Source organism: Phascolarctos cinereus, unplaced genomic scaffold, assembly GCF_003287225.1.
Source record: "Phascolarctos cinereus isolate Bilbo 61053 unplaced genomic scaffold, phaCin_HiC Scaffold_1;HRSCAF=81, whole genome shotgun sequence".
In the NCBI taxonomy this organism is placed as follows: domain Eukaryota; kingdom Metazoa; phylum Chordata; class Mammalia; order Diprotodontia; family Phascolarctidae; genus Phascolarctos; species Phascolarctos cinereus.
In genome coordinates, this window is record NW_027555514.1 from 133100473 (window position 1) to 133126989 (window position 26517).

Consider the following 26517-nt stretch of genomic DNA (forward strand, 5'->3'; position numbering starts at 1 on the left):
GAAATTGGTTCAAATGACACATTTTCAAGCTTCTGACAAAGCAGATTCAGATTTCAAAATGCCACTTGGGGGGTTCACTCATAGATGAATACATAATTTTTTAAAGTGAGGATTAAATGTGAAGCTTACCCTGGACAGAGTAACATTGATGTGATCAAATTAAAGGCCTTCGGAAAGCTGGCCAGCATAGTTTACATGCCAGTGCTTCTATATTTAGGTCTGACTCCCTTCTGCAATGTCAACTGTAACATTATCCTTGTTTTAAATCTCAGTATCTCAAATATCAGTTGCTACTAGTTGTCCAGTTCTCCCTTGGTTTATATCAGAGAACCCAATGGAGCCTTCTGAAGAAACTGTACAGATTAACAAGGATAACTTTTTAGAAGTTCCTAGTTTGTCTAATTCCCTTTCTGAAGATGAAGAAATTAAAGATGCCTTCAAGCCCCACTTCTCCCCTCTCCCAAGGCGACGAGGCTCTGATTCTTCTGAATCAGATTATCCATACGTGGATAATCCTTCTTCAGGTTCACGAAGAGTTTCATTTGCTGATACCTTTGGATTCAATCTTGTATCTGTTAAAGAATTTGACTGTTGGGAGTTACCAGGAGCATCATCACATTTTGACTTAAGGGATGACGTTTTCCACACAGAGGAATATATTTTATCTCCACTGTTTGATTTGCCTTCCTCAAAAGAAGTGCTGATGCAGGAGTTGCAGGTTCAGAAGGCAATCCTGGAGTCGATGGAGTTCCTAACTGGGGCTACAACTATGAAGGGCATTATCCGAGTTTTGAATGTTTCTTTTGAGAAGTTAGTATATGTTAGAATGTCCTTAGATAACTGGCAGTCACATTATGACATTTTAGCCGAGTATATCCCTAATTCTTGTGATGGGGAAACTGATCAATTCTCCTTTAATATTTCACTGGTTCCTCCTTATCAAAAAGATGGCACTAGGATTGAATTTTGTATACGCTACGAAACCTCTATTGGCACATTTTGGTCAAACAATAATGGCGGAAACTATACGTTGGTCTGTCAAAAGAAGGAAAGGGAGGAAGAGCCTGAAAAATCACGGGAAGTAATAACTAACAGACAGCTAAGAGGCTGCTTAAAGGTAAAATCAAGGTGAGGTTACATCTTATAGTTTTTAGTCTTGAGAAGCTTGAATATTTCATGTCATACATATTTCACTTGTTAAAAGAAACAGTCATTGTACTTTACACTATACTGCATGATATGTATTTAAAACCGTACTTGACTTTAATAACATTCATTTTATTTAAACAGTCTTATTACTTAATACAGTATACTTCTTCTAAATCATAAGGAAAAGTATGTAGGTGTATGATAGAGGATGGGCAGGAAGTTGAGCATGTGCACTGTTTGTTAATTGATGCAGTTTTTTGAAGTAGTCTAAAGCAAGAGAGAGCACCAAATATTTTTAATCCCTTCACATCTCACAGTGCCACCAGTGACTAATTCAATGTACAGTGGGAAATTATAGGTGCTCCCCTCTGCTCTCTAATACAAAGCTTAACTCCTTCACACGTAAAAATGATGTATGAAGTTATAAGTCCGTTGATTTACAGTCAATGTGCCTAAAAGTGTACTCTGAAGCTTAAATGAATGAAAAAAGACTGCTTCAAAAAGTGAATACTACTTGGTTTCCTAACTGGAAAAATATTCTATTATTACCTCCTTGATTTTATAATATAGCTTATAATACTTGAAACTGACAAATTTTCTGACTTTTTTTAGTTCATTTATAAGGAACTTTTGAGTGATGTCCCTGATTAGTCATACTGTGAGAGCTAAGATTACAATAATAAAGTGATAAAGACACAATGAGGTGATGAGTAGAAGTATTTAAGAATTTTGACTGTGATCAAGCAAGTCATTATAGTACTTACATACTAAAGTGCAATAAGTTGTCATGGTAATTACATCCTTAAAGAAATTGTAAACAAGAGCTAAGCAATTTAGATATACTGGCTTGTGTTTGGGAACTGTTAACAGTTTTGGTAAACTTGAAAACCCATTTACAATTTTAATAAAGAATGTTTGGTTTTTATTACCTCCATACCATAAATGAATTAAATTCTCATGGTACCAGGCTACCAGATCATCTTTTTAAAGGAAAGGTTAGTTTACTGCTGCTACTCCTCAGCTCCAGCTAGAAAAGCCCCCACATAAAAAATAAAACTATTGTTCCATAAATCACTAGTCTGATTGTTTTCTGGGGTTGTCCATTCTGCCAGTTCCTAATGGGGGACTGGCAGAGGGGAGAAGAGAGTGCCTTCAAACCATGCTGAAAATTGTGCTATGGAAAAAGCATTGTACTTGGTTAAAAAAAATCCAGGCTCTAGTTTCAGCTCTATCACTAAAATTGTGTTAACAGTGACGAATCACAACCTCTCTGTCATCTAGTTTTCCAGTTTTTGAAGATCTGTTCACATAATGTAAGTGACACACTGAAAAACAGAAAGTGCTATATACATATAATACATTGTTAGTAATTTTTTAAAATTAATGGTCTATTATTTTAAAATAGTTGCAACAGTGAAGTATTAGTGTTTTCTCCCTTAAGTTTGTTAGGGCTTGTGCTCTGTACTCAGCTGTGTTAAGTCTGAATAAAGTTCCCTCAAATCTGCATTGTAAAGTTCCCTGTAAATATATAAAAGTAGAGTTATAACATCTATGTATGCTAAGATGATTGTCTATTTGCCATAAGATTTGATTACCCACCCACTTAAGAAATTTTTGTTTATGGAATTCTTAAAACATCGACAATATCATTATTAAAAATTTATAATACATATCTTCGGCATTATAACTGCATATATTTGAGACACTTAATGAGATCCTCATTAATTGATATCTGTTTAGCATCTCACAACTTTCTAATTTTCAGAAAAACAGGACTTTGGAAACAGTTCTGAGGGCTAAAAACAGTACCATTTTACCAAGTGGATTATTATGTAAGATTAAAATGTGGTTTTGAAAGTATATGCATTATACGCTGTAATCTGGTACAGATAGAAAGTTCCCTATCTTAACAAACTTGACTTGATGCCAAAAACAAAGAAAAGGCATGTCAGATTTAACCTATTTCTATTTTTCTCAATGAAGAAAACTATAAAGTAATGCTACTAATTGAAATTTTGCCTAAGGAATGAATGAGCATGCCTAGGATAAAAATACATGCATACACATACATATATACATACACATAACACACACATGAATATGTACATATACATAAACATTCAGCCATATATACATGCATGTTGAGAGAGAGAGAGAGAGAAAGAGAGCAAGAGAAATTTTTCAGAAGAGCCATCATTGAATTATAGCAGATACCATTCAAGTCCTAATATCACTTTAGGGAAAAACCTGAATCCTAAACCACAAAATGGTCTGAAGGCCTGTAAAGTTTCCTAATGAGTTATAAAAATGGGAAAAAAAGCCCTTCCTCTCAAACCCACAAATACATTTTCTGCACTTCTATAACTTAAAAATGACCAATATAATTCAAACCACATTTTGAAAAAAGCATTTGCCTCTGGAGGAGGCTTTCTGTGCTGAGTTTCAGTCCAACATGAATTTTTACATCTGATTTATATACCACTCAAAATGGAGTGTATAAAGGAAATCCTGACAGATCCTTAGAACAGCATGTGCCATAATAGAATATTTATACAGCTTTTCCATAATATAATTTATATGCAATGGGTTTCAAATATTCCTAAAACTCACACAAGAGAGTACTATCAAATTTCAAAATGAATATTACAGTTGCTTTCCATTGCAAGGGGCTTTGTCAGGAAAAAATAAAGTCCTTTTACCTTATTAGTGTGATATCACAAAACATAATAGAGTTTCCTAAAATAAGGATGAGCTTAGACTTCTTTGATCAAATGAATTATTGTTTTTGACACATGGTTGTAGTATTAGTGAATGTGACTTTACAGTTGTACTATGAAAGGCAGTCTGGCATTGTAGACAGAGTGCTGGTCTAGGAGTCAGGAAGATCTGAGTTCAAGTTTTCCCTCTGTTGTATGCTTTTTTTTTTTTTAGGCAATCAGGGTTAAGTAACTTGCCCAGGGTCACACAGCTAGTAAGTATCTGAGGCTGAATTTAAATTCAGATCCTCCTGACTCCAGGTTTAGGGCTCTATCCACTGTACCATCTAGCTGCCCCTCTTACACACTTTTCTATGTCACTTAAACTCTTAATGCCCAAGGCAACTCTGCACAGCTATATGTTCCAGATGAGTTACTGATGTGTGTCTGTGGAGTCAATTTCCACACTGGGAATTCTCCACACTGATGAAATTATGGATCCAGACCAAAGTAAATAAGTGATATATTTACATAACACCTAAAGAGATCAATTCATTGGTCAGTTCTTTCTAGAGGAGAAAAAAAACATGTGAGATTTTCTTTCTGCATACATGTATGCATGGAGGCAAATAATGAATACTCTAGTCTAGAAATAGTAGTTAAAATCAAAATGAGGGGGCCCTGCCACAGGCAGTAATATCTTTTTTGGATTCTAAAAGGAACATCAATTCTTTTTAAACCAAAGTTATTTCCTTTTGGGGTCTCTCAGCTTGCACCTAATGAAAGTGTCAATAATCTCTACTTGCAACTATATAGGGAACTGGGACATCACACTGAGAAGAGTCTCTGTCATTCCAGTCACTCCCTTATGCACTATATTGCTTTTTTTAAATTTAATTTTATTTTTAATTTATGAAATTAAACAAACATTTCCATAACACAGTAGAAAAAAAAGATGACTGTACATGAAACTACAAATGTAATGTAGATTTTCTCAGGCCAACACTTGCACATCTCCACTTTGGCATGGATGGTCTCTATTTTTTAGAGCATATTTTATTTCTGCTGTCCATCTACTTTAGATTGACTAAAAAATGCAAAAGGACAGGAAAATGCAGTTATTAAATCCTAGGCATGCTATAGGTAATTATTCAAGGATATTTAATTGCATTGAAATTAAATTGAAATTTTTTTTGCCTTTCTTTGTATCTCCAGAACTTAGAAGAGAATCTGACACATAGTAAGTGCTTAATAAATGCTAACCGATAACTGACATATATGGCATGAGCCAACTGAATACCTTCATAGATGTGGCTGTGCTGTATGAATGAGTCAAACAGACTTAGATGATGTTATGAATTCAGATGTAAATAAAATGTATACGAACATATATGACAATCTGGAGGAGGCATTGTGGTATAGTGAAAAGAGAATTAGCTTTGGATTCAGAGGACCTAGGTTCAAGTCCTGTCTCTGATACTCATCCTTGTGCAAGTGACTCAAACTCATTATACCTCAATTCCAGTCTATAAAATCAACAGACTGAATTAGATTATTGCTGAGGTTACTTCCAGCTTTGGGTTTCTGATCCTATGATCTTTAAAAACAGGTTAAGTGTAATATTACCCATATGATGGATGAAAACACCCCAAAAGACTCTACTCTGATTCAAATATGTCACCTACTACTTTCCACAATGCCTATAGTGTCTCCAATTAAAGCTACATTCCTTTTGAGCCTTGAAGGACTTTTCATTCTTTAAGAGCCCTCTATTAAAATGCAAATATGCCTGAGAAGAGTAACACCTGAAGCAATTATGAGTAAAGCCACAGTAAAGAATTTAATTCATCACAGCATTTCCAAATATGGTAGATAATTGAGAACAAAGCCCATTGAAAATGAAACATGGCTTAGTTGCTTGGGGGAAATTGGAGCCACAAAGAGGCATAGAGGAAAAGAGAAAACGCCAAAGAAAACTTCACCTATTTCAAGGTTGGCCTTGCTGATTTACAACGGAAATGAAGGAATCTGTTACAGACATAAAATAAATAAATTTAGAAGAAATATGTGTGTTACATTTTCTTTTAGTCAAGGCAGGTGTCATGGAATGCATTGTTATCAGTGGATTCGGACTTGGAGGGTAGTCTAGGACAGGACATCACTTCAGTTAAGTGCCAAAAGCTTGCTTGTTCAAGTTCAGCCACAATATGTTTTTTTTTCTTAAGTGAACCAAATCTAGAAATTTTCAAAGTAGAGAAATAATGTAGTATGAATACTCAGTAGGGTGTGATAGCATGGGCAGAGAGAAGTAAAGAAATCCTTGAGTGATACAGATGTCAAAGATAATGTTCAGCATGAACCTGCAAAGCAAGGGAGAGAAACAAGCAAAACCAATGATAAAAAGAAAAAAAAATCTAACATAACATAAAAACTATAGTTTTCCTATGTGGAGTGGTAAAATCACAATGAAACTGGAAAATGGAAGCAAAAGCACATGGTCAAGCAGTATATTCTAATTATTGACTGGATTTAGTGACTGGGGGTTTCTAAATACTCTGAGATTCCTATTGATGAGATTCCTATCCAAGGAGGTGTAGATAGGTAGACTCAAGGATTCATTCACTTTGGGATCAGACTATCCTGGTCGGAGGATCTATTTAAAGGCAAGAATAATTCCATCAGACCATCAGCAAGCATTTGTCAAGCTTTTACTATATTCCCAGCACTGTGCTAAGTTCTGTGGATACAAAAAAAGGGGGGAGGGGCAGAAAACAATTCTCCATGAGAATGTTCTTAACGAGATTAAATTCTAATGGGAGACAATACGTAAGGATTTAGAGTATGTGAAGGTGATCTTAGAGGGGGAGACACTAGTAACTGGGTGGGGGAGGGGTGACGTCTTGCAGAGGCTGGGATTTGATCTGAGTTTTTGCTGAAGCCAGGGAAACTAAGAAGCAGAGATAAGGGGCAGAGCATTCCAGGCAAGTAATAATACTCCACAGAAATTTAAGGATAATATCTTTGCTAGATATTTCCATGCCAAAAACTCAGAATCTCCAAGATACATGTAAGAGAAGGTTTTCAAAATATAGAGACCCAGCAGAGGAGATCAGAAGCATGTGGAAAGAGGATGAGATCCTACTAATCCCAATTGGCCTTTCTGCTATTGGGGTTGTATGCAGGATGTTTTTGGAGAGTCTGCATAGGATGAACTTACATCTTGACACTTTCTCAGTTACAAAAAACAATTATTTTACCCACATTTGTAATAGTCTATAAGACATTAAATATAAGTGAATAGTGTCACAATTTTGCTTGGTTCATCAAGGAGGTCCTTGTCCCAGGACTGTTTTTGACTGAATACTGCATGAGAACAAGATGATAATGATGATGATGATGATGATGATAGCTAATATTTACATAGCATTAAAAGGTTTACAAAGTGTTTTACATACATTTTCCTCATTTGATACCTTAAGTCCTGTGATCAAGTGCTACAGGTATTATTATTCCCATTTTATTTGTGTAGAAACTGACAGTGACAGTGTTTAAATGATTAGTTCATGTCCAACAGTTAGTAAATATAAGAGGTAGGATGAGGAACCTAGATTTCTTCTCAATGCAACTCTGAAAATTACACCTGAAAGCCACATTAGGCAGTAGAACAGAAAACGAGGTTGCAGAGAACGTGTCTCACTCGGGAGCCACCAGCTGGCACACAAGGGATGGACCCACCTGTGGCGCTGAGGAGGCTGCCCCCGAGTCTCTATTTTGATAGGGACCCACGAGTGCCCCATTTCTGTTCACAGAAGGTCCACTCCAGATCTATAAACATTGGTATTCTCTTAAAGTTGATTACAAACCTTAGAGGGAGAGGAGAGCCAAGAACAGCTCCCCATTCTACTTCCTGAGCTTCTAGCAACCATTAACTAAACTCTGTCATTCTGTGATCTAAAAACTAAAGTCATTTCTGGGATCATACTCCCTAGAGCCTATGAAACTGACTTGTGATCTTGGATCAGGAGCATTCCAAGCAGAGAAGTAAGCAAATTCATGAAGAAGTACGTTTTTGGCATTTTTCTGCCTCCTTTCTATGCTGCCTTTTCCCTTCCTGCTCCCATCCCCAAGAACCTATTGTCTTCATGAAGCCTGCTTTGGAATCCCAATCAAACCTGTTCTTCCCCATAACCCATCCCCCTACACTCCTCTATCAAACCTATTTTCAGCTATTTGCCACGTGGCAGAAGCTAATAAGCTAACGTATATTAAGGAGTTAATGACCAATAAAGTGCTAATGTTAATAGTGGACAATGCTTTTCCATTAATGACTGAAACTTTAATGGTGGAATATCAATCAGCTAGTAGTATACATACATACACACACAAATACACACATTTATATACACATATACACATATATTTGCACAGGCATACACATGCATGCATGTAAACACATATACTTATATATATATTAACATATTTATACATACATGTGTATGTATACACACACATATATGAAAACAGAGGTGCCTTTTCAGATCCTCACAAATTATCTAGAATAATTCTTACCCTAAGTATGAATCCCATCTAAATCAATACCTGCCTCTGTTTGCATCCAGCTATGGGGAATTCACTATCCTCCAAGGCAGTCTGTCCTATTTTGGGACAGCTCTAATTGTTAAGAATTTTTCCTTATTTTGAGCTAACGTGGTTCCTCATATAATTTCCACCCAATGAGCCTAGTTCTGGCCTTTGGAGTTAAAGAGAACAAATCTCTTCCCTATGACAATCCCTTAAATATCTGAATATAACTATTATGTTCTACTGAAGTCTTGTCTTGTTCAGATTAAATGATATTGGAGATTCTCATTACAAGGTTTTGAGTTACTTTACCATCCTACTTACTATGATCTGGAGACTTAATAGATTATCAACAATGCTAACATGTCTCTGAGAATGTGGCACAGAAAATTGGACAAAATTTTTTGAATGTGGTCTGTTTTAGGAAAAGTAAAGTGGGACCCCTCATTCTAGAGGAGGGGTTCTTAACTTGAGGTTTATGGTTTAAAAATTTTTTTTGGTAATTATTTTTAATAGAATCTGTTTCCTTTATAATTACACACACACACACACACATGTTTTATTTTCTACATTTAAAAACATTATTCTGAGAAGGGATAGCTTCAAATTGCTCTCCATAATGGGTAGATCAGTTCACAACTCCACCAACAGTGCATGTGTCCCATTTTTCCATATCTTTTCAACATTTGTTGCTTCCCTTTTCTGCCATGTTAGCCAATCTGATAGGTATGAGGTGGTACCTCAGAGTTATTTTAATGTGCATTTCTCTAACCAATAGTGATTTAGAGCATTTTTATATGACTCCAGATAGCTTTGATATCTTCTGAAAACTGCCTGTTCATATTCTGAGACCATTTATTCATTGGGGAATGACTCATATTCTTATAAATTTGGCTCAGTTCTTCATATATGTGAGAAATGAGGCCTTTATTAGAGAAACTTGCTGTAAATCCCATCTTTCCCTCCAAAGTTTCTTGCTTTCCCTCTAATCTTGGCTTCATTGGTTTTATGAAAAAAACTTTTTAATTTGATATAATCAGAATTATCCATTTTACACCCTATAATACTATCTCTTATTTGATCATAATGTTTATGTATATATGGAAAGTTTCTTTTTGTTAATGATTTCCTTGGGTATATGTCTAGCAGTGGGATCCTTGGACCAAAGGGAATATATAATTTCAAATTGCTTTCCTGAATGGTGGTACCAGTCAACAACTCTACCAATAATACATTAATGTCCTTGTATTTCTATAACACTCCAATGTTGGCTATTCTCATCTTTTGTCATCAGTGGGACTTCTCTGGCTGTAAAGTAAAAGCTCACAGCTGTGATGATTTGCATTTATTATTAGTGATTTGGAACATTCTTTCATATGATAGTTAATAGTGTACATTCTTCTTTTGAGAACTTTTTGCTTATATCCTTTGACCATGTATGCATTGGGAAATGGCTTTTGATCTTATATACTTATTAGTTGCATATATATTTTAGATATCCCAAATATTTTTTTAAATGTCCTTTTTATGTGTTCAGCAATTACATTCATTAGCCCTGGGATGTAGTTCATCTGAGTCAGGGGATTTAAATTCATTTCAAGCAGCTAAGTGATCTTGTACCATTTCACTGAGGGGAGGACCACAATTCATGGAATAATGGGTTCATAGAAATTAGAGCTAGAAGAAAACTTAAAGAACATCTAGTCTTACCCATGAAACATTTTTGTTTAATCATCCTCAGTCTAGAGATTATTTTCCTTGGATAGGAAAAAACAGGCATAAAATAGAAGTTATAGAATCCCTTTTTTCCTCAGTAATCATTTATTTCTTCTCCATTCATCTCAAGTAGGAAGTCTTATCCATTGAAATCCTCCTCTTTTTTTGCAACAGAGCTTTAAAGAATGGATAACAACAAAAGACCTTTTTGTTTTCTTTAGCATTTATGAATTGCAAACATAAATTCGTGCTGGGCTTTAGGCCTCTTTTCACTGATTCACAAGACCTCACATCCTTTCAATTCATCCTGAGTTTATCTGCCTTCTTCTACATATCACTTAAAAATCTGAATTCATTAATGAACTTCCTAGCATCTTCATTGTTCTCTTTAGATATCACTGCCTTTTCTTCCCTATTGGAATCATCTGCTTCTGTTCTGCCAGAATTTTTATTCTTGAACCCCTCTCATCCCTCTTGGACCAATTTCCCTTTAAGAGTGACAGGCTGTTGGATATGATTTTTCCCATCTTTTAATTCTTTTAAATACACTCTATTAAAGTATAAGAGGGAAGTGAGATTATGCCTAATGTGAGGTCACCAAAAGTGATGGCAGGGTTTTGGAGTTAAGAGGAAGATTGCAAACTAATCTTCCTTCAGGAAGGTAGGATGGTGATTTGAAGTCAATAGATATTCAGGATAAGAAAGGGGACAAGATGAAGCAGTGACCTTATCTCAACAGTACAAAAATTTAGATAGTGTCACTGTGTGGGAATTTTTTTTTTTGAGCCCTCTGATTATTTACATTGTAGTTCATTTAAGATTCTAGATTTTCTACTTTGTGCCTTCTACTACCTTTTTTTTTTCTCCTTAGTTGCTCATCTGGAGGAGAGGTAAAATTAAAAGGAAGATATGGGGATTGGGATAGGGACTAGACCACTAATTTCAGTAATGTACAGAGCTCCCAATAAGGAACTTCATTTCCCAGTGCATGTTGTCCCATTCTCTGCAACTATTTGGCTCCTTATTAATGAACAATGCTGGTGAAATAAAAATGGAAAAATAAAGAAGTCCCAAGTGTTGAGGGCCAGCTCTAAAGAGTCTGAATTGGGTTTAAGATCCAGGACAGAGTTTGACTCTTGCCAAGTCTTAACCCACAGGGCTCAATTATTTAGAAAGCAGGGCTCTCCAAATCTCCCCCTGCAAGGGAGGTTTTCTGAGACATTCCTTCTTACTCTTTGAACCTTAGATTTACATACTATTCCTCTATGCAGGTGGCACCAAGGTGCCTGGGAAAACCTTGGAAAATACAACCCAATCTAGGAACCCTGATAATGAGGAAATGTATGTTGTCATGTCCTCAGCAGATGTTTTGGGGAGTGTCTCACGAGGAGGACTCTTTGAAGTTAGGCTAGATTTTTTCTACATATCCTGTACCCTCGGATGAACAAACTGGGTCAGTCTTTACTGATCCGCCTGGCCCATGTCTTTCATTATTTTGCACCCTCCCGTTTGGTGCCTTGTTTGATTGCTGGCAACACCAAGTTGAGGTTTCTAGGTTCCTTGTGGATGTCAATTGATCAGATTCAATTTCATTTTACATGGATACTTGAGATGTGGCTACATATAATTTGATTGCAGTTACACTTTTGCTGGATTGAATTTATAATTGACTTTAGGGTAAAGGAGCTGTGATTTCAGCAGCGTAGGGGGTGCCCACAGTGAGAACTCACTCAATGAAAACATTGTAAAATTAGTCTTAGTAAATGGTTCCTGTGAGGTTGCCAGACTTCTCAGTTTCAGAAGTGGGATTTGAACCCAGGAAGAAGACTCTAGTATTCTATCCACTATGTAACACTGCCTCTTGTTGAATTTAGATGTAGAAAACAAACTCAGTTTTTTAAAAGCTTATATTGTTCTATATAAATGCTGTCACATTCTGGTAATTTTTTCAGTCTTCTTTGTTCAATGACTATATGAAGAAAAAAAAATCCTCAGGACAGAGCTCTCTAAGCCCTACCATTTTCGATTTCTTTGCTGCCACTCTAAAAGAATCACCCTGTTTAACAGACATAGTAGTGTTATTATCTATTATATAAGTAATAACCAGTTTTAAAGCCTTAATCATGCCATCCTGCTGCTTAAAGATTTTATGACAAATAGAAATAAATTGCTAAATTGGACTTTTACACCCCATTGTTTAGTGACAGAGACCAATTGTACATTAAACAAACCTGTCATAGGGAATTTTAACACACTCTTCCCACCTTCCCCCCTCCAGGTGATTCTGGAAATGATCTGTCTGCATGGCACATCAGGACTGTTCAAATCACAATAAATAGAAATAGAATTCTAACAATAAAAGTGCTGTAACTGGCATCTGTGTAGCTGTGGCTGTGATACTTTGATCTTTTTTCAAATTTTCACTAATACTAATGAACTAAAGGACCTCCTTCTTCCCTCTACCCTCAATGATCTACATGGCATGCATCCACAATAATGAAACACTGTGCCTGAGAGTTATGTGGGACTCATTTCATTAGTAGATTTTATTCTAATAACATCCTGGGTGATTTTTTTTCTGATGATAAATCTGGCCACGATTCAAAAATAACCTTTTGACCCTGAAGTTTAAAGAAAAAGCAGATTTGTATTGCTACAAAATTTTTGTTGGCATCCTGACCCAGTGGAGCCCTCTCAGAGCATTTCTTATCTATATCTTGGCATCATAATAAGTAAGTTATCAAAATTGAAAATAGGTGAAATGTCTACATTTCACTCATTTCATTGTGTTGTAGGGGGAAGAGTACCATAGTTGTAGTCATTATTAGGTTCAGATTCCAAGTCAGCTTACTATGTGACCTTGCACAAATCATTTTGCCCTTGGGACTTAGTTTTCTGATTGATAAGAGGAGCAGGTTGTAGGTGACCTTTAAAGACCTTTCCAACTCAATATGCTTTCCAGTGATCTTCTGAAGATTAGGTCTAGTAGTAAGGACCACACTTGTGATTTTATTGATAACAGGAATCCTTGGGTAAGGAATTCCCTCCAATAATGCAAGTTGGCACTTTCTCTGAAAGTGCCTGAAGCACTGAGATGTTAAGTGACTTACTCAGAATCATACAGCCAGTACTTGTCAGAATTAGGCCTTAAATCCTCCTCCTAGTCTCAAGACCACTTGTTATATTCCCTTTGGAAAAAATCTATAAATAAATTGCTACAAATATTTGTCGCTTTAATTTCATTAATAAATTCAATTAATTAACTTAATTAATTCAGCTTCAAGGGATTTGAAAGTTGGATGTACAGAATTTTTTTCCTCATGTTCTGGCATAGGGAAAATAATCATGCTTTTGATTTAATATCCACTGTAATTCCCTAAGATTATGTTTTCTGGTTTAAATAAAGCAATAATCATTATTATTGATATTAATAAAGTGCTTCATAATTTCTAAGAAATTTGCATTGAATTATATTGCTGGCTTTTAAGGGGCCATTGAACCACATCTTTGGAATCAAGCAGAATTATTGTTGAAATCATATGAAAAGATTTTTTGTGTCCTTTTCAAATCCTTGGGAGGGCCGAAATCCTTCAGAATTTGTTCTAGATTTGATAACAGCTTCTATGAAGACATTATATCTTCCTGACTCTTAATGTCTAATTCCTCTTGTAACTTAAATTCGTTTACTCTTTGGCTGTCACTGGAGATGGAGAATACAGGATCATCATCTTTATACTTGGATGCTTGCTGATAATTATGCTGTCTTCCTGAAGGATATCTATTTTCCTGTGTTAGAGAATCCTCCACCCACTCAACCACATGACCTACATGCCAATCATTTAGATAAAACACCGTGCCTAAGAGTCATCCTTGCATATCCCATTTGCTAAACTTTGAGACATCTTGACTAAATTCCTTTTGAAGCTTGTCACGTTCTTCTCTCCATTCTTAAACTATGGAACCTCACTTGGAAGATAGAATTACTAGGCTGGCAGCAAATATTGTCATTGTTATTTAGTTGTTTTCAGTCATATTTGACCCGAGATGTGGTTACATATAATTTAACTGCAGCTATGCTGTCCTACTCTTCAAGACCTCTTTTAGGGTTTTCTTGACAAAGAAATGGTTTGCCATTTCTTTTTCCAGCTCATTTTATAGATGATGAAACTGAGGCTAATGGGGTAACTTGCACAGGGTCAAAAAGCTAGAGGTCAGATTTGAACTCAGGATTTCCTTACTCCAGGCCTGTTGCTCTATCTACCATGCCACCTAGCTGTGAGTGGTAATTCTGGAATCTAGAATGCTATACTTCTCCCTTTTCTTAGAAAGCAAACTTCATTTACAAGTCTGGCTCAGCTTGAGGACCTCTTATTATATTGGGAATTTCTCTTCTCCAGACCAACTTTTTAGTCTGTAGAAGGGAAAGAAAAGTTATTGTATTTTATTTTCCTGTAGTCTAGCCTTTTAGGGGAGCAGATTTGAGCTGAGCTAAAGATCCGTCATCTGTAGTACAATGAAAGAAGCGGTAAATCTGGAATCAGGAGACTTAGATTCAAATCCTCGCTCTGATGCATATTAATTATGTGAACTTAGTCATGTCACTTCATTCTTCTGAGGTCCAATTTCCTCATTTGTAATTTTATTTAATCATATTTATGAAGTGACGACTATGAGGACCTCAGAGGCAACTGGAGAGGAATAAAAAATGATGCACTTTATGATCTCAAGGAGTTTATATTCTATCAATATAACAATTACCCAGATAATAATAATATGGTTTAGAATGGGATGAGTTAAAGAAGAGATTTACGGAGAGCATTGTAAGAGTTAAAGTTAAAGAGTTAAAGAAGACATTTACATAGACTACTCTAAGTATTACTAACCTCATTTCACAGACAAGATGACTGAAGCTTAAATAAGTCAAGGAGCTTGCTCATAGTCATGTAGCTAAGAATGTCAGAGGCAGGGGGAGAGGTCAGGGCTTTCTGAATCCAGGTCCAGTTCTCTATCCACTAAAGGGATGAGTAATGTGAAATCTGTACACAATTCTCTTTTCTCTTTGAACACAATCATCCATAGAATCAATTCATGACTCCCTTTTTGAAGCAAGATATCACACACTGTCCGAATATCCCTTCACTTAAGGGGCAAATGAGTCAGGATTAGTCACCTCTTTGGATAGTACAATGCATTAGAACAAAAAGACGGGAATTACCCCCCACCCCTTACTACACAAGTCAAAGAAGTGCAAGAGAATAGAATGATCAGACAAAAATGGATCCTGAGAGGTCAGCTTATTCTCTCCCCTAACCATGGACCAGTATTCAAAACATGCTGGAAAGACAGCACATTAATTAAATAAAGTAGCTTTCTTTTGATTAATAAATGAGATTTAATTAATCTTAATTAAAAATTAAGAAATTTTCTCTTAGATGTCTAGGTCCAATTGCATAATTAATGCACTAAACTATCCTGATCCTTGTTTGCTTTGTATTTGTGAAATTTGACCAAAGAGCTTAAGTATCCTAGACAAGTAGAAATTGATATAATTTTACTCCCCTCTTTCTTCCATGGTAGGCATAATGACGCTACAATATTTTACAAAAGACAGCTTTAGTGTTTGACAAATGAAATAAAAGACCTTCTCAAAGACATATAGGACCGGAAAATGATTAGACCAGTTATGCAGTAAAAATGAAAGCTTGAGTGGGACGTGTATAGTCCATTGACAGAAAAAGAACAAGATGGAGGTCCACACTGCCATAGATTGATTCTTTAATTGAAGAGTTCTGAGGAAATATACACAAAAATTTCAGAGAATAAGGCATAAAGAAATTGCAGTCTGCCTTGGTGGAAGGAATACACATAGAGATGGAATTAACAATAGATGTACCAATTGAATAAATTGTATACTCTATTATACCAACATTCCCAACAAATTTTTAACATAGTTGCTATGGCTAGATTATACAATTATACAACTTTTCTCAGAGAAGAGGGTATGATTTCCTATGCCTAGGTCTAGTGCCATTACTTCATAACAAAAGATATAAACTATTATATCAGGAATTTCTCTTCTCCAGGCCAACTTTTTGGTCTATAGAAGGGAGAGAAAAGTTACTCTATTTTATTTTCCTGTAGTATAGATTCTCACTGCTAATGAGACACTATGTCTAATAAGAATTCATAATATAACTTCATAGCATTCCCAAGCCCCATCGAGGGACTATTTTCCCAGAACTATACTCTTTTTAATTAAACTTTGGGAATCATTATATTTTAATGGTTTGTTTTTATTCCTCTGTGAAAACTGTAATAAGAAAGAATTTATTGCTAGATACTTTTGGCTTATACCTTCCCACTGCAATTTTGGCTCTTTTCAGAGTAGGTCTGTAAGTTGGTTGCTGGACTGTTTTTTTTTAATAAGCATGAAAATATATATTTTAATGACCACAACCAAACTGTTACAGAGATGAAACATCTATCATTAATTCAAGTGATGATTAATATTTTCTTAATCACTGCCATCTTTACATAGGATCATAGATATAGATCTAGAAATCATCAAATCAAAGCCCATCATTTTACAAATGAGAATGCTGGATATTGATGCTTAGAGTGTCATTTACCTCCTCACAGAGCATTAGTTTTGTCCTGGACACAAAAAATTTGAAGTGCTTGAAGTGTTAAATAGGGTTATGGTCACTAAATTTGGAGTTAGGATAGTCCTGGATTTGAATTTAAGCTCTAATGCTTATTAGTTGTATGCTACTAGCAATCAATTCAACATCTCTGAGCCTCAATTTCCTCTTCAGTTCTTGAATATGAAAGGATCATGGTGGAAGCTTGGTGTGAAAATACCCAGAACCAACAAGAGATCAAATAGACAAATTAATTGTATTTGTCTCTGCTTCAGTGGCTCCTCCATCCTTTTCCTGACCTCTTACTATATTGCTGTTCAGTTGGTTTTCAGTCATGCCCAACTCATTGTGGGCATGTGAAAAACTCATTTAAGGTTTCTTGGCAAAGATACTATAGTGGTTTGCCATTTCCTTCTCCAGCTCGTTTTACAGATGAGGAAATTAAGGAAAACAGTGTTAACTGACTTGCCCAAGGTCACTCAACTGGTAAGTGTCTGAGGATGAATTTGAACTCAGGAAGATGGGTCTTGCTGACTCCTGGCCCAGCTCTCTATTCACTGTACCAACTAGTTGCCCAGCCTCTTAATGAGCATTCTCCAAAGTGAAGATTTTTTCCCCTCGCTAACTCATTCATTCCTAAGGTTTCAGCAACTACCTCTACGCTTAAGATTCCAAAATCTGTCTATCTCCAGGTCTGATCTCTTTTCTGATGGCTCTAGGCCTGCATGCCCAATGAAGTATAACCTATCTCCAAATAGGTATTCCTTTATCATTCTCAAACTCACCATGTCCTAAACTAAGTATATTAACTTTCCTCCATGTGGTTGCTGTCTCTGGCACCACTATTTGTCTTGTTTTCCATATTTGCAACCTTTATGTTATCTTTGACTATTTCTTCTCTATGTCCCTTCATAGTCAGTTACTGGGTGAGACCTTTTTATTACACACTGTGACATCTCATGTTTTCCCTTCTCTCTATTTCCATAGCCACAACCATAATAAAGGTCTTCATTACCACTTGACTATATAAGTCTTCCTGCCTCCAGTGTCTCCAATCCATCCTTCATGCTGGCTGTCAAAAGCGAGTATTTTCTTATGTGTATCTATAACTATATCTATATCTATATCTATCTGGTTATATAAATATTCTGATCGAAAAATTTTAGTGGCTACCATGCCCACTTATTTCTTTGGCATTCAAGGCCCTCCATAATCTGATATAACCTTTCCTTTCCAAACTTATCTCATGTTACTCTTCATCATGTACTCTATGTTCCAGCCAAACTGGAATTTTCTCTGCTCTCTGAACATACCCTGCACCATCAGTTCTATCACTATGTTGTATCTCCTTCCTCTTTTTTGGTTGTTTTATTCCAACACATCCTTTTAAAACCAACTTAGATGCTCCTCTCTAATGTCCCCTGTTAGTGATGACCTGTCTCCTTGAATGACCCATGTACTTTGTCTTGCAACTTTCTAATGCATTTATCATGTAATGTTGTATGTTATGATTATCTGTGTGTCTTATCCCTATTCTAGACTGCCAGTACTGTGAAGGCTATATCTTATCTCAACTTTGAACTTTCCTCAAGTAGCTAGAATTATAGTATCACAAATTTAAGCCTAGAAGGGATCTGAGAGGCCACCTAATCTGTCCCCATCCCACCACCCCGTTCTACATGTAATTCCATTTCTTGCCCCCTCAAGCCTGTGGTGGTTTCTTGCGAGACAACTCTGTGGTGTTGTGTGCTGCATATTCAGAGGTGTAGATGTGACTCCCTGGTAGATGCAAGAAGACTGAGCCTACAACACTACATGCCTGCATAAGTGGAGAAGAGGCTTCTTTAAATTCAGAGCATCAGTTGAGAAAAGTAGAGGAATTTGAGAAAGAACACAGAGACAGAGAAGGTGAACTTTTGAATGACTGATGAGAGATCTCTTTGGGGCTGAACACATGAAGGGAAACTGGTCCTCAATATGTCTCCTGACTTCTGGTGCTCACAGTCCTAGAGACTACTAAGATCAGAATCACCCTAGCAAGTTTATTTTTGTTCCTTGGTTGACCTGAGATACTGTCTTGCTTTCAGAGACGTCATTTACTCTTGTGAATTCATTTATCTTAGTTAATCTATGTAACTTCTCTGATTTTTGTTTTCTATTTACTTTGATAGAGATTTACTAGTGGAGTCGTGATTGGGAAATGGTGAGAATATACTTCCCTTTAGAGTGACCATGGAAAATCTCTTTTTTTCTGAACCCCTAAAAGAGAAAATATCATGTCCCTAGGGAGACAACAAATATTTGTAGTATGGTAGACAGGAATAATTCTAGCCCAATACCCTTTTTGGAGGCAGCAGAGGGAAGGAATGGTTTGCTTAGTCATGTTTGGTCCAGATCCTGTCTGCCCCACAAGCTCAAGGCTACTGGTGGTATAGCCATGGCCTGCCTACTCTCCTCAAAGAAATCTTGATCTCCCTTTGGAGATATGGGATGGGGCTCCCCAGATCCTAGATTGGATTTCTAGCTATATCACACTCAGGTCAGGTGTTTTATGTTCGATGTATCCATATCTATATTATTACATGTGGGTTGGGAGAGAAAGCCCAGACAGATTCCATACAGATAAGGAAACTGAGGCCCAGGGAGGCTGATATGTCATAGAGATAGTACGGAATTGGGATTCTAACCCAGGTCCTCCAAATCCAATTCCAATATTCTTTCTTCTGTGCTATTACCTCTTTAGCATAGAGTTCTTTCTATAATAGGCACTTAACAAATATGTGCCAAATAAATGAATTAATTATTTGATGTATATAATTTCAGTATTATTTTCTCCTGTTTGTCAATGAAGAAACTGAAGTTCAACGAGTTCAAATATGCAAGAGCTAGGTTTTAGATGCAGAGCTTTTGATTTCAAGCCCAGTGCCTTTTCCACTACTACATGATACCCTCTCTCTCACTACTTAAAAATTCACATAATTTAGATAAATTAAAAGTCTAAAAGTCTGAGGCTTTGTATATACAACTGCAAAACAATGAAGTTGAGTGGTGGAAAATCGTCAATCAGGTGGTTATTCTATTAATGCAAAACCCACAAATCTGTTCAATGACATTTAAAAAATAGAATTAGTCAAATAGATTGGCTGCTTTGGTATCACACAGATACATCCTAAATTTAGACAGCTGGCTTCAGTTCCCAAGATAGAAGGACAAAGGTCAGCTTGAGTAAGAAACTGACAGTTGGTAAAATATATTACAAGACCTTCAAACTGCCAAACAATTTTTAATACTATTCTTGTTACCCCTACTAAACTGACCTCTTTCCTCACTAAGATTTTTGTTTTGTACAGACCTGTGATTTCAATGGTATGGAGAGGTTCTTAGTGAAGAAATTCCCTCGACAAATGAAGACCAGCAATTTTTCTGCAACTAGCAGTTACAGATAGCTCCTGAGTCACTGAGATGTTAAGTGATTTGTCCAAGGTCAGAGAGGGAGGATGTGTCAGAGAATGTACTGACTAGAACCCAGGACTTCTTGCATCCAAGATCATCTCTCTGTCCATCAGGCAATGCTTCCTCTTAAAAATACTTTTCATGAATTAGGAGTTAATCATCATTTCATGGACCCAGTCAGAAACATGATTCATCTGCAGGTCTCTGACTTGGCTATGCTCAGTATCTGTAAGCTGGTGGAAGCCCAGCTTGAGGACACGACAAAAAAGGCAGAGGGCATAACATCTGTCCTTCGATATGAGTGTATAAGTGCTGCTGGCTTACGCTATTTTTGCTCTTTAGACTCTAACCCTCACCTAGTACTGGGGTACCATTTTGCTGTACTCTGCTTTAGCTAATCGCCCTGAATTTTGGCTCCTTATGTTCTGTAACTTAGACTTCATCAGCTTTTCTGGGTCCTTGCTAATAGTGTCTCTTTAATTATCCCTATTCCACTGCCTGGGCAGCTAGGTGGCAAAATGAATAGAGCACTGGGTCTAGAATCAGGAAGACCTGAGTTCAAATCTGACTTCAGACACTTACTAGCTGTGTGACCCTGGGAAGTCACTTAACCCTATCTGATTCAGTTTCCTCATGTACAGAATGAACCAGAGAAGAAAAGGGCAAACCACTCTAGTATCTTTGCCAAAAAAACCACAAAAGAGGTCTTGAAGAGTCAGACACAACTGAAAATGACTAAACCAATTCCACTGCCTCCATTTCCCGCTGTGAAGATAAGTCTAATCTATATGAAAGCAAAGTAACCCACTGAAAAGCGAAAAAAAAAATCAGTAGATGAACTATTACACCTGTCTTTCATGAAGCTGCCTTCTTCAGGTTCTCCTCCTGTTTACCCATCCTCCTCTGCTGTTTTACGCTAATTCTCTCACCCTTAAGCATAAGCTCCCATCAAGTCTCTATCCTAATCTTTCTGTATACTTTCTCTTTTGAGGATATCTTTGATTTCCAAGGGTCAATCATCACTGCTATACAGATTACTTTAATTCTAATCTTACATTTTTCAATTTCTTTATGGACATTTTCTCTGGCTATCATCCATGCCTAGAACGCTCTCTCTCCTCTTCTCCTCCTACTGGATTCCTGATTTTCTTTAAGTCTTAACTAAAATCCCATTTCCTACAGGAAGCCTTTACTAACCCTTCTTAATTCTAGGCCCTTCCTTCTTTTAATTGTTTTGTATTTATCCTGCATATAGCTTGTTTGTACGTATTTGTTTACTTCTTATCTCTTTCATTAGATTGTGAGCTCCTTAAGGGCAGGGACTGCCTTTGCCTTTTTTGTATCCACAGCATTTAACATGATGCCTAGCATAGAAGACACTTTTCAGTTGTTGTTCAGTTGTTTTTCAGTCATGTTTGACTCTTTGTAAGCCCATTTGAGGTTTTCTTGGCAAAGACATTGGAGTGGTTTGCCATTTCCTTCTCTAGCTCATTTTACAGATGAAGAAACTGAGGCAAACAAGGTTAAGTGACTTGCCTAGGGTCACACAGATGGATATGAACTCAAGTTTTCTGGTACTTTATTCACTGTGCCACCTAGCTGCCCCCAGTAGGCACTTAATAAATGTTAATTGTTCTCTATCTCTATCTGGTTATTATTCTGATGCCTCAAACTCAGCATGTCTAAATCTGAGCTCCCCAGCCTCTCTCTGCTGTCTTCTTCTCTTTACTCAGTGCTCAGTGGATGACCTTAGTACCTCCAAGACTTTAATATTATCTCTATGTAGATTATTTACAGCTCAATAAATCTAACCCTAATCTCTCTTCAGGCTCAGTATCGTATCAAGTACTGTTTCCCAGAGATTTAGTACTGGATGTCCTGTAAGCTTGTATACGTACATATTAATTCCCCTATTTGAATGCAAGCTCCTTGAGGGTAGGGACTATTTCAAATTTGTTTTTGTGACCACAGCCCTTAGCTTAGTGAGTAGCACATAGTAAATGCTTGTTGATGGATTGATGCGTCCCTAAACTTATCCCTGATCAAAACGTCCCCATTTATTTTGATGTGACCACCTTTCTCCTTACTACTGAGATTCAAAATCTCAGTCATCCTAGAATCTTCTCTTTTCTGGCTTCCCAAGTCCAAAAGCCCAATGAGCCTTTCTTCTCATTGGTGGAGAGCAATGCCTCACACCTGATCAAGAGAGGATGGAGGCAGTGAGAGCAGCTCTAATCTTTTCAGTTTTCTTTAAGCACTTTGGGTTCTACAGTCACTTTGGGCATTTCTACATTCCAGCTTTGAGGGAGAAGATGAATAATGCCAAAACCCACTTCAGATTGTTGAAGGGAAAATATGATTCTGGAAGAAGGTGACGTGAAAGGAGCTAGCTGTCTCTATCATGTCCCTATCCCCAGCTTGCTATTCTAGAGAGTTTAGGGAATTTACCCTTGGGTAAGATATGAGATTTTGGGGATACCTTATACACAAAACTATGAAAGTGAAAAGCTGTTGTGGAGATCATACTGTATGTATATGTTGTCTCCCTTCATAAAAGTATATTGCCTAAGAGGAGGGATTTTTCATTTTTGTCTCTGGTACACAGTAGACACTTAATAAATGTTTATTGATTAACTCACTGCTTTCATAACCTTTGAGAATCCATGGTCACCTCCACACAATAATAAGATATTGTAGGAAGATTTCATTGCAGAACTTCATTGGATTCAGTACTTAGAGATGATTTTGCTATCTTGTAGATATAGGTATTCCCTCCAATAGTTCTGATCTCAGACCATCCACACTTTCTCCTTTTATGAGACGTTTGTTTCTCTCCTCTCATAAACCTACACAGGGGGTCCACTCTAGTTACTGGGGACTTACTCATGATACTGTAGAAGTAGCAATGGAATACATAGGCTGTCCATAAGTTATTCCTAACTTTCCTGACATGATTGGTAACTTTTTTTTCTAGTAATATATATCCCTGATGCTATTCCTATGTACCCTTGTTCCTTTACAGTTCTTTGTTGGTCTGTGTTCTAGCCTACTACACCTATGTATGTCCTCCATTGAAATATCTTGAGAATGAATTCCTCAATGCCCTTAAAATTATGTTCTTTCCAGCATGGGCTTCCTCTGTGTATACTTAGTATGCTACACTTTTCTCCCATCCTTGTTTTCTTTGGTGCCAGCAGAGTATTTTCCTGTTGCAGAGTATTAGAGATTATGATGTTAGAGTCCAACTATGGCATCCCCACAGTCATGTAAGGAAAAAAATCATTATAAATATTTTACACCAATGTATCATGAACACTTTTTACAAGAAAAGAATTGGGAGGTGCTTTACATGGTGTTCACCAAGCAGCATCACACACACAAAAGAATTTGATTATATTTTGATGGACAGGAAATGACTTGTTAATGATTGTACGCATTCTTGAATTAGCTGTCTGTGCCTATAGTCAGATACACAAATTTGTTAGTATAAAGAATAAAATAAGTTTTAAATTACTACATACCCAGGACCTAGGTTACTCAGTTAGCTGTAACCCACTTCAGGAAGACAAAGAAATAGGTTCTGTCCCATGTTAGGACTGAGAAGGAGCAAAGAAGTTATGTGCTGCTGTTGAGAAAATATTGTGTATAAGTCACTGTGTGGGGCACCAAGGATATAAATAAAAAATTAAAAATAGCCCTGGCCCTCAGTTAGCTTGCATTCTGCTGGATGGAGGGGAAGACAGTATACAACATGAAAATAGGTAAGTATGTACATGATGATTCGAGGAAGAAGAGAACATTAAGAGGTAGTGAGATGAGGAGGGAACAGAAAAAATTTTTGGAACGAAGGGCATTTGAGGTAAGCAATCAGGCCTGGAGAAAACACCCATTGTGGTTAGGGCTTTGGGTAACCAAAGGCTAGTATGTGGGTGATTAGAAGAAAGAGGCTAAAGACAAACTTCATCTATTTTTCAATTTGCTTGAAATAAATTTATCTCCTTCCCTTCCTTCTAGACACCAGTTTAAAAAAATGATTTCTTCCCAAAGAACCAACCGGAAAGTTAAATGGTACAATCGATAGAGCACTGGGCTTGGAATCAGGAAAACTCATTTTCATGAATTCAAATTTGGCCTCAGATACATACTAGCTGTGTGACCCTGGGCAAGTCACTTAACCCTGTTTTCCTCAGTTGAAAAAAAAAAAAGAACCAACCTCAGAGAACTAACCACTATGTTAGCCTGGAAAGCCTCTGATGGCACTGCAAAAGGAAAAGGACAATGTGGTTACCACTTTATTCTATAGCCCCAGGAATGAGTATCCTCCATGCCTTCAACTTTATCCACAGAAATCTTTCTCTTCTGAATGCTCACAGCCTTCTAACTCTTTAGTACTATATCAACTAATGTATTGTTACTATTTATTAATTTTTCATGTATCAATATCTATATCCCTATACATCACTTCTTATCTCTTGTCCAGGGCTGATTTTTTTTTTTTGGCAGGGCAATTGTGGTGGAGTAACTTTCCCAGGGTCACACATTGGCAAGTGTTACGTATCTGAGGCCAGATTTGAACTCAGGTCCTCCTGACTCCAGGGCTGGTGCTCTATCTGCTGTGCCACCTAGCTGCCCCCTCTAGGCCTAATTTGAGGAAGTCCTGTGCCCTTTTTTTTGAGTTTTGGGTCATGGTGATCTATACCCCAGTTATCTGTTTCTCTAGGATATAGCCCTGAAAAGTAAGCACTAGCCAAATGACCCCATCTGAAGGAGGAGTCATTTTTAGGTTGGGCTATTAATATAGAAGATCTTACCTTTAAACTATTACCTAGACTTGGTGTATTGTCTTTAGAGTTTTTTGTCCATATAACATGATTTTCTGCTTATGACCCATGAACATCAGCTCAATCACGGTTTCTTGTATAAGCTTTTTTTAAAAAAATTCTTTCTGTATTAAACCATTTGGGTTTATTGATGATTATCAAGTTAATAGTAAAAAAAGAAAATTAAAATAATTTGCAAGAACATTGATCATAACTAAGAAATAGTCCAGAAGATTATCCTAATTTAATGTATATGTAAGATCAGTCATCAAAAGTTGTGTCTGTGTAATGATATCTATCATTTTGATCTAGAGTTTTTCCCCTTTTGTCATCAGCTGCATGGTACCAGCAAGATATGTTTCAAGGCCAAGAAAATGTGTTTAAAAAAATTATTAAATGTTTTTGGACAAACTCCACCTACATATTGAAAATGTCTACCCAGTGGCATTGCCTCCCTGCACTCTGATAGTGTTGAACATTACCCAACAAACCTGTATTTAAAAAGTAATATTAGTATCAGGATCTTAAGTTTAGGAAAGGACATAAGTCATGACAAAGGAAGCTAGATGGTGAAATGGATAGAGTGCTGGGCCTGGAGTCAGGAAGACTCATCTTCCCAAGTTCGAATCTGGCCTTATACACTTGCTAACTGTGTGACTCTGGGCAAGTCATTTAACTCTATTTGTCTTGGTTTCTTCATGTATAAAATGAGCTAGAGAAGGAAATGGCAAACTACTCCAGGATCTTTGCCAAGAAAACTCCAAATGAGGTCACAAAGAGTCAAACACAACTGAAAACAATCAAAATGATAGGTCATCAAATCCAGCCCTAAGCCAGGTATACCAGTCCTCTTTAAAACAGGCTTGACAAGCAGTGAAATGAATCTCATTGGAAGAGGTCTATAAACTGCTTTTGGGGAGTTGATTCTGAGACTCCTCTTGGGGTAAACTACATGTAACTAAGATATTGACTAGTCCATCTGGAGTTTGGGTTTGAAGTTTGGAGTTTGGCTTTCTGGAGTTGGAACCTCTGAGTTGATGAGATAAATTCTTCATTTATCAATTGCAACCAATGTCATTATCAGTGAGTAGGTAGAAATAAGCAAATGTAAAACTTAACAAGTTGGGTATCTTCTAATATTTAGTAATTTTATTTACCATTATTTATAGTCAAAATATGCTAAGGCTATTATATAAACAGAGATTAAGACTACCCTTTTAGATAAACATTTAATAATATATTTGAAGTTACCTGCACTGATGTTACTTATTAAACACCATTCTCCTCTATATGTTATTTCCCCCCATTGGAATATAGTTCTTCAAGGGCAGAAATTATCTTGCTTTTATAAGTTCTTGGTCCATAGTAAGTGCTTAATGATTGCTTTTCATTGACTCATTCATATTCACATCAGAAGAAAATATTTCATTAAAACAGCATCAATTATATTAATGCACATAT

The 26517-nt window shown here is 36.6% G+C and overlaps 1 protein-coding gene across 1 annotated transcript in view; it reads left to right on the forward strand.

Moving 5' to 3' along the window:
- Window positions 1–334: 334 nt before the first annotated feature.
- The window catches only part of PPP1R3A (protein phosphatase 1 regulatory subunit 3A), a 60072-nt gene continuing 33889 nt past the window's right edge, over window positions 335–26517 (forward strand). Inside the window, 1 exon segment of the mRNA XM_078147713.1 lies at window positions 335–1128. Within this exon segment, the coding sequence (XP_078003839.1) occupies window positions 335–1128 (794 nt within the window).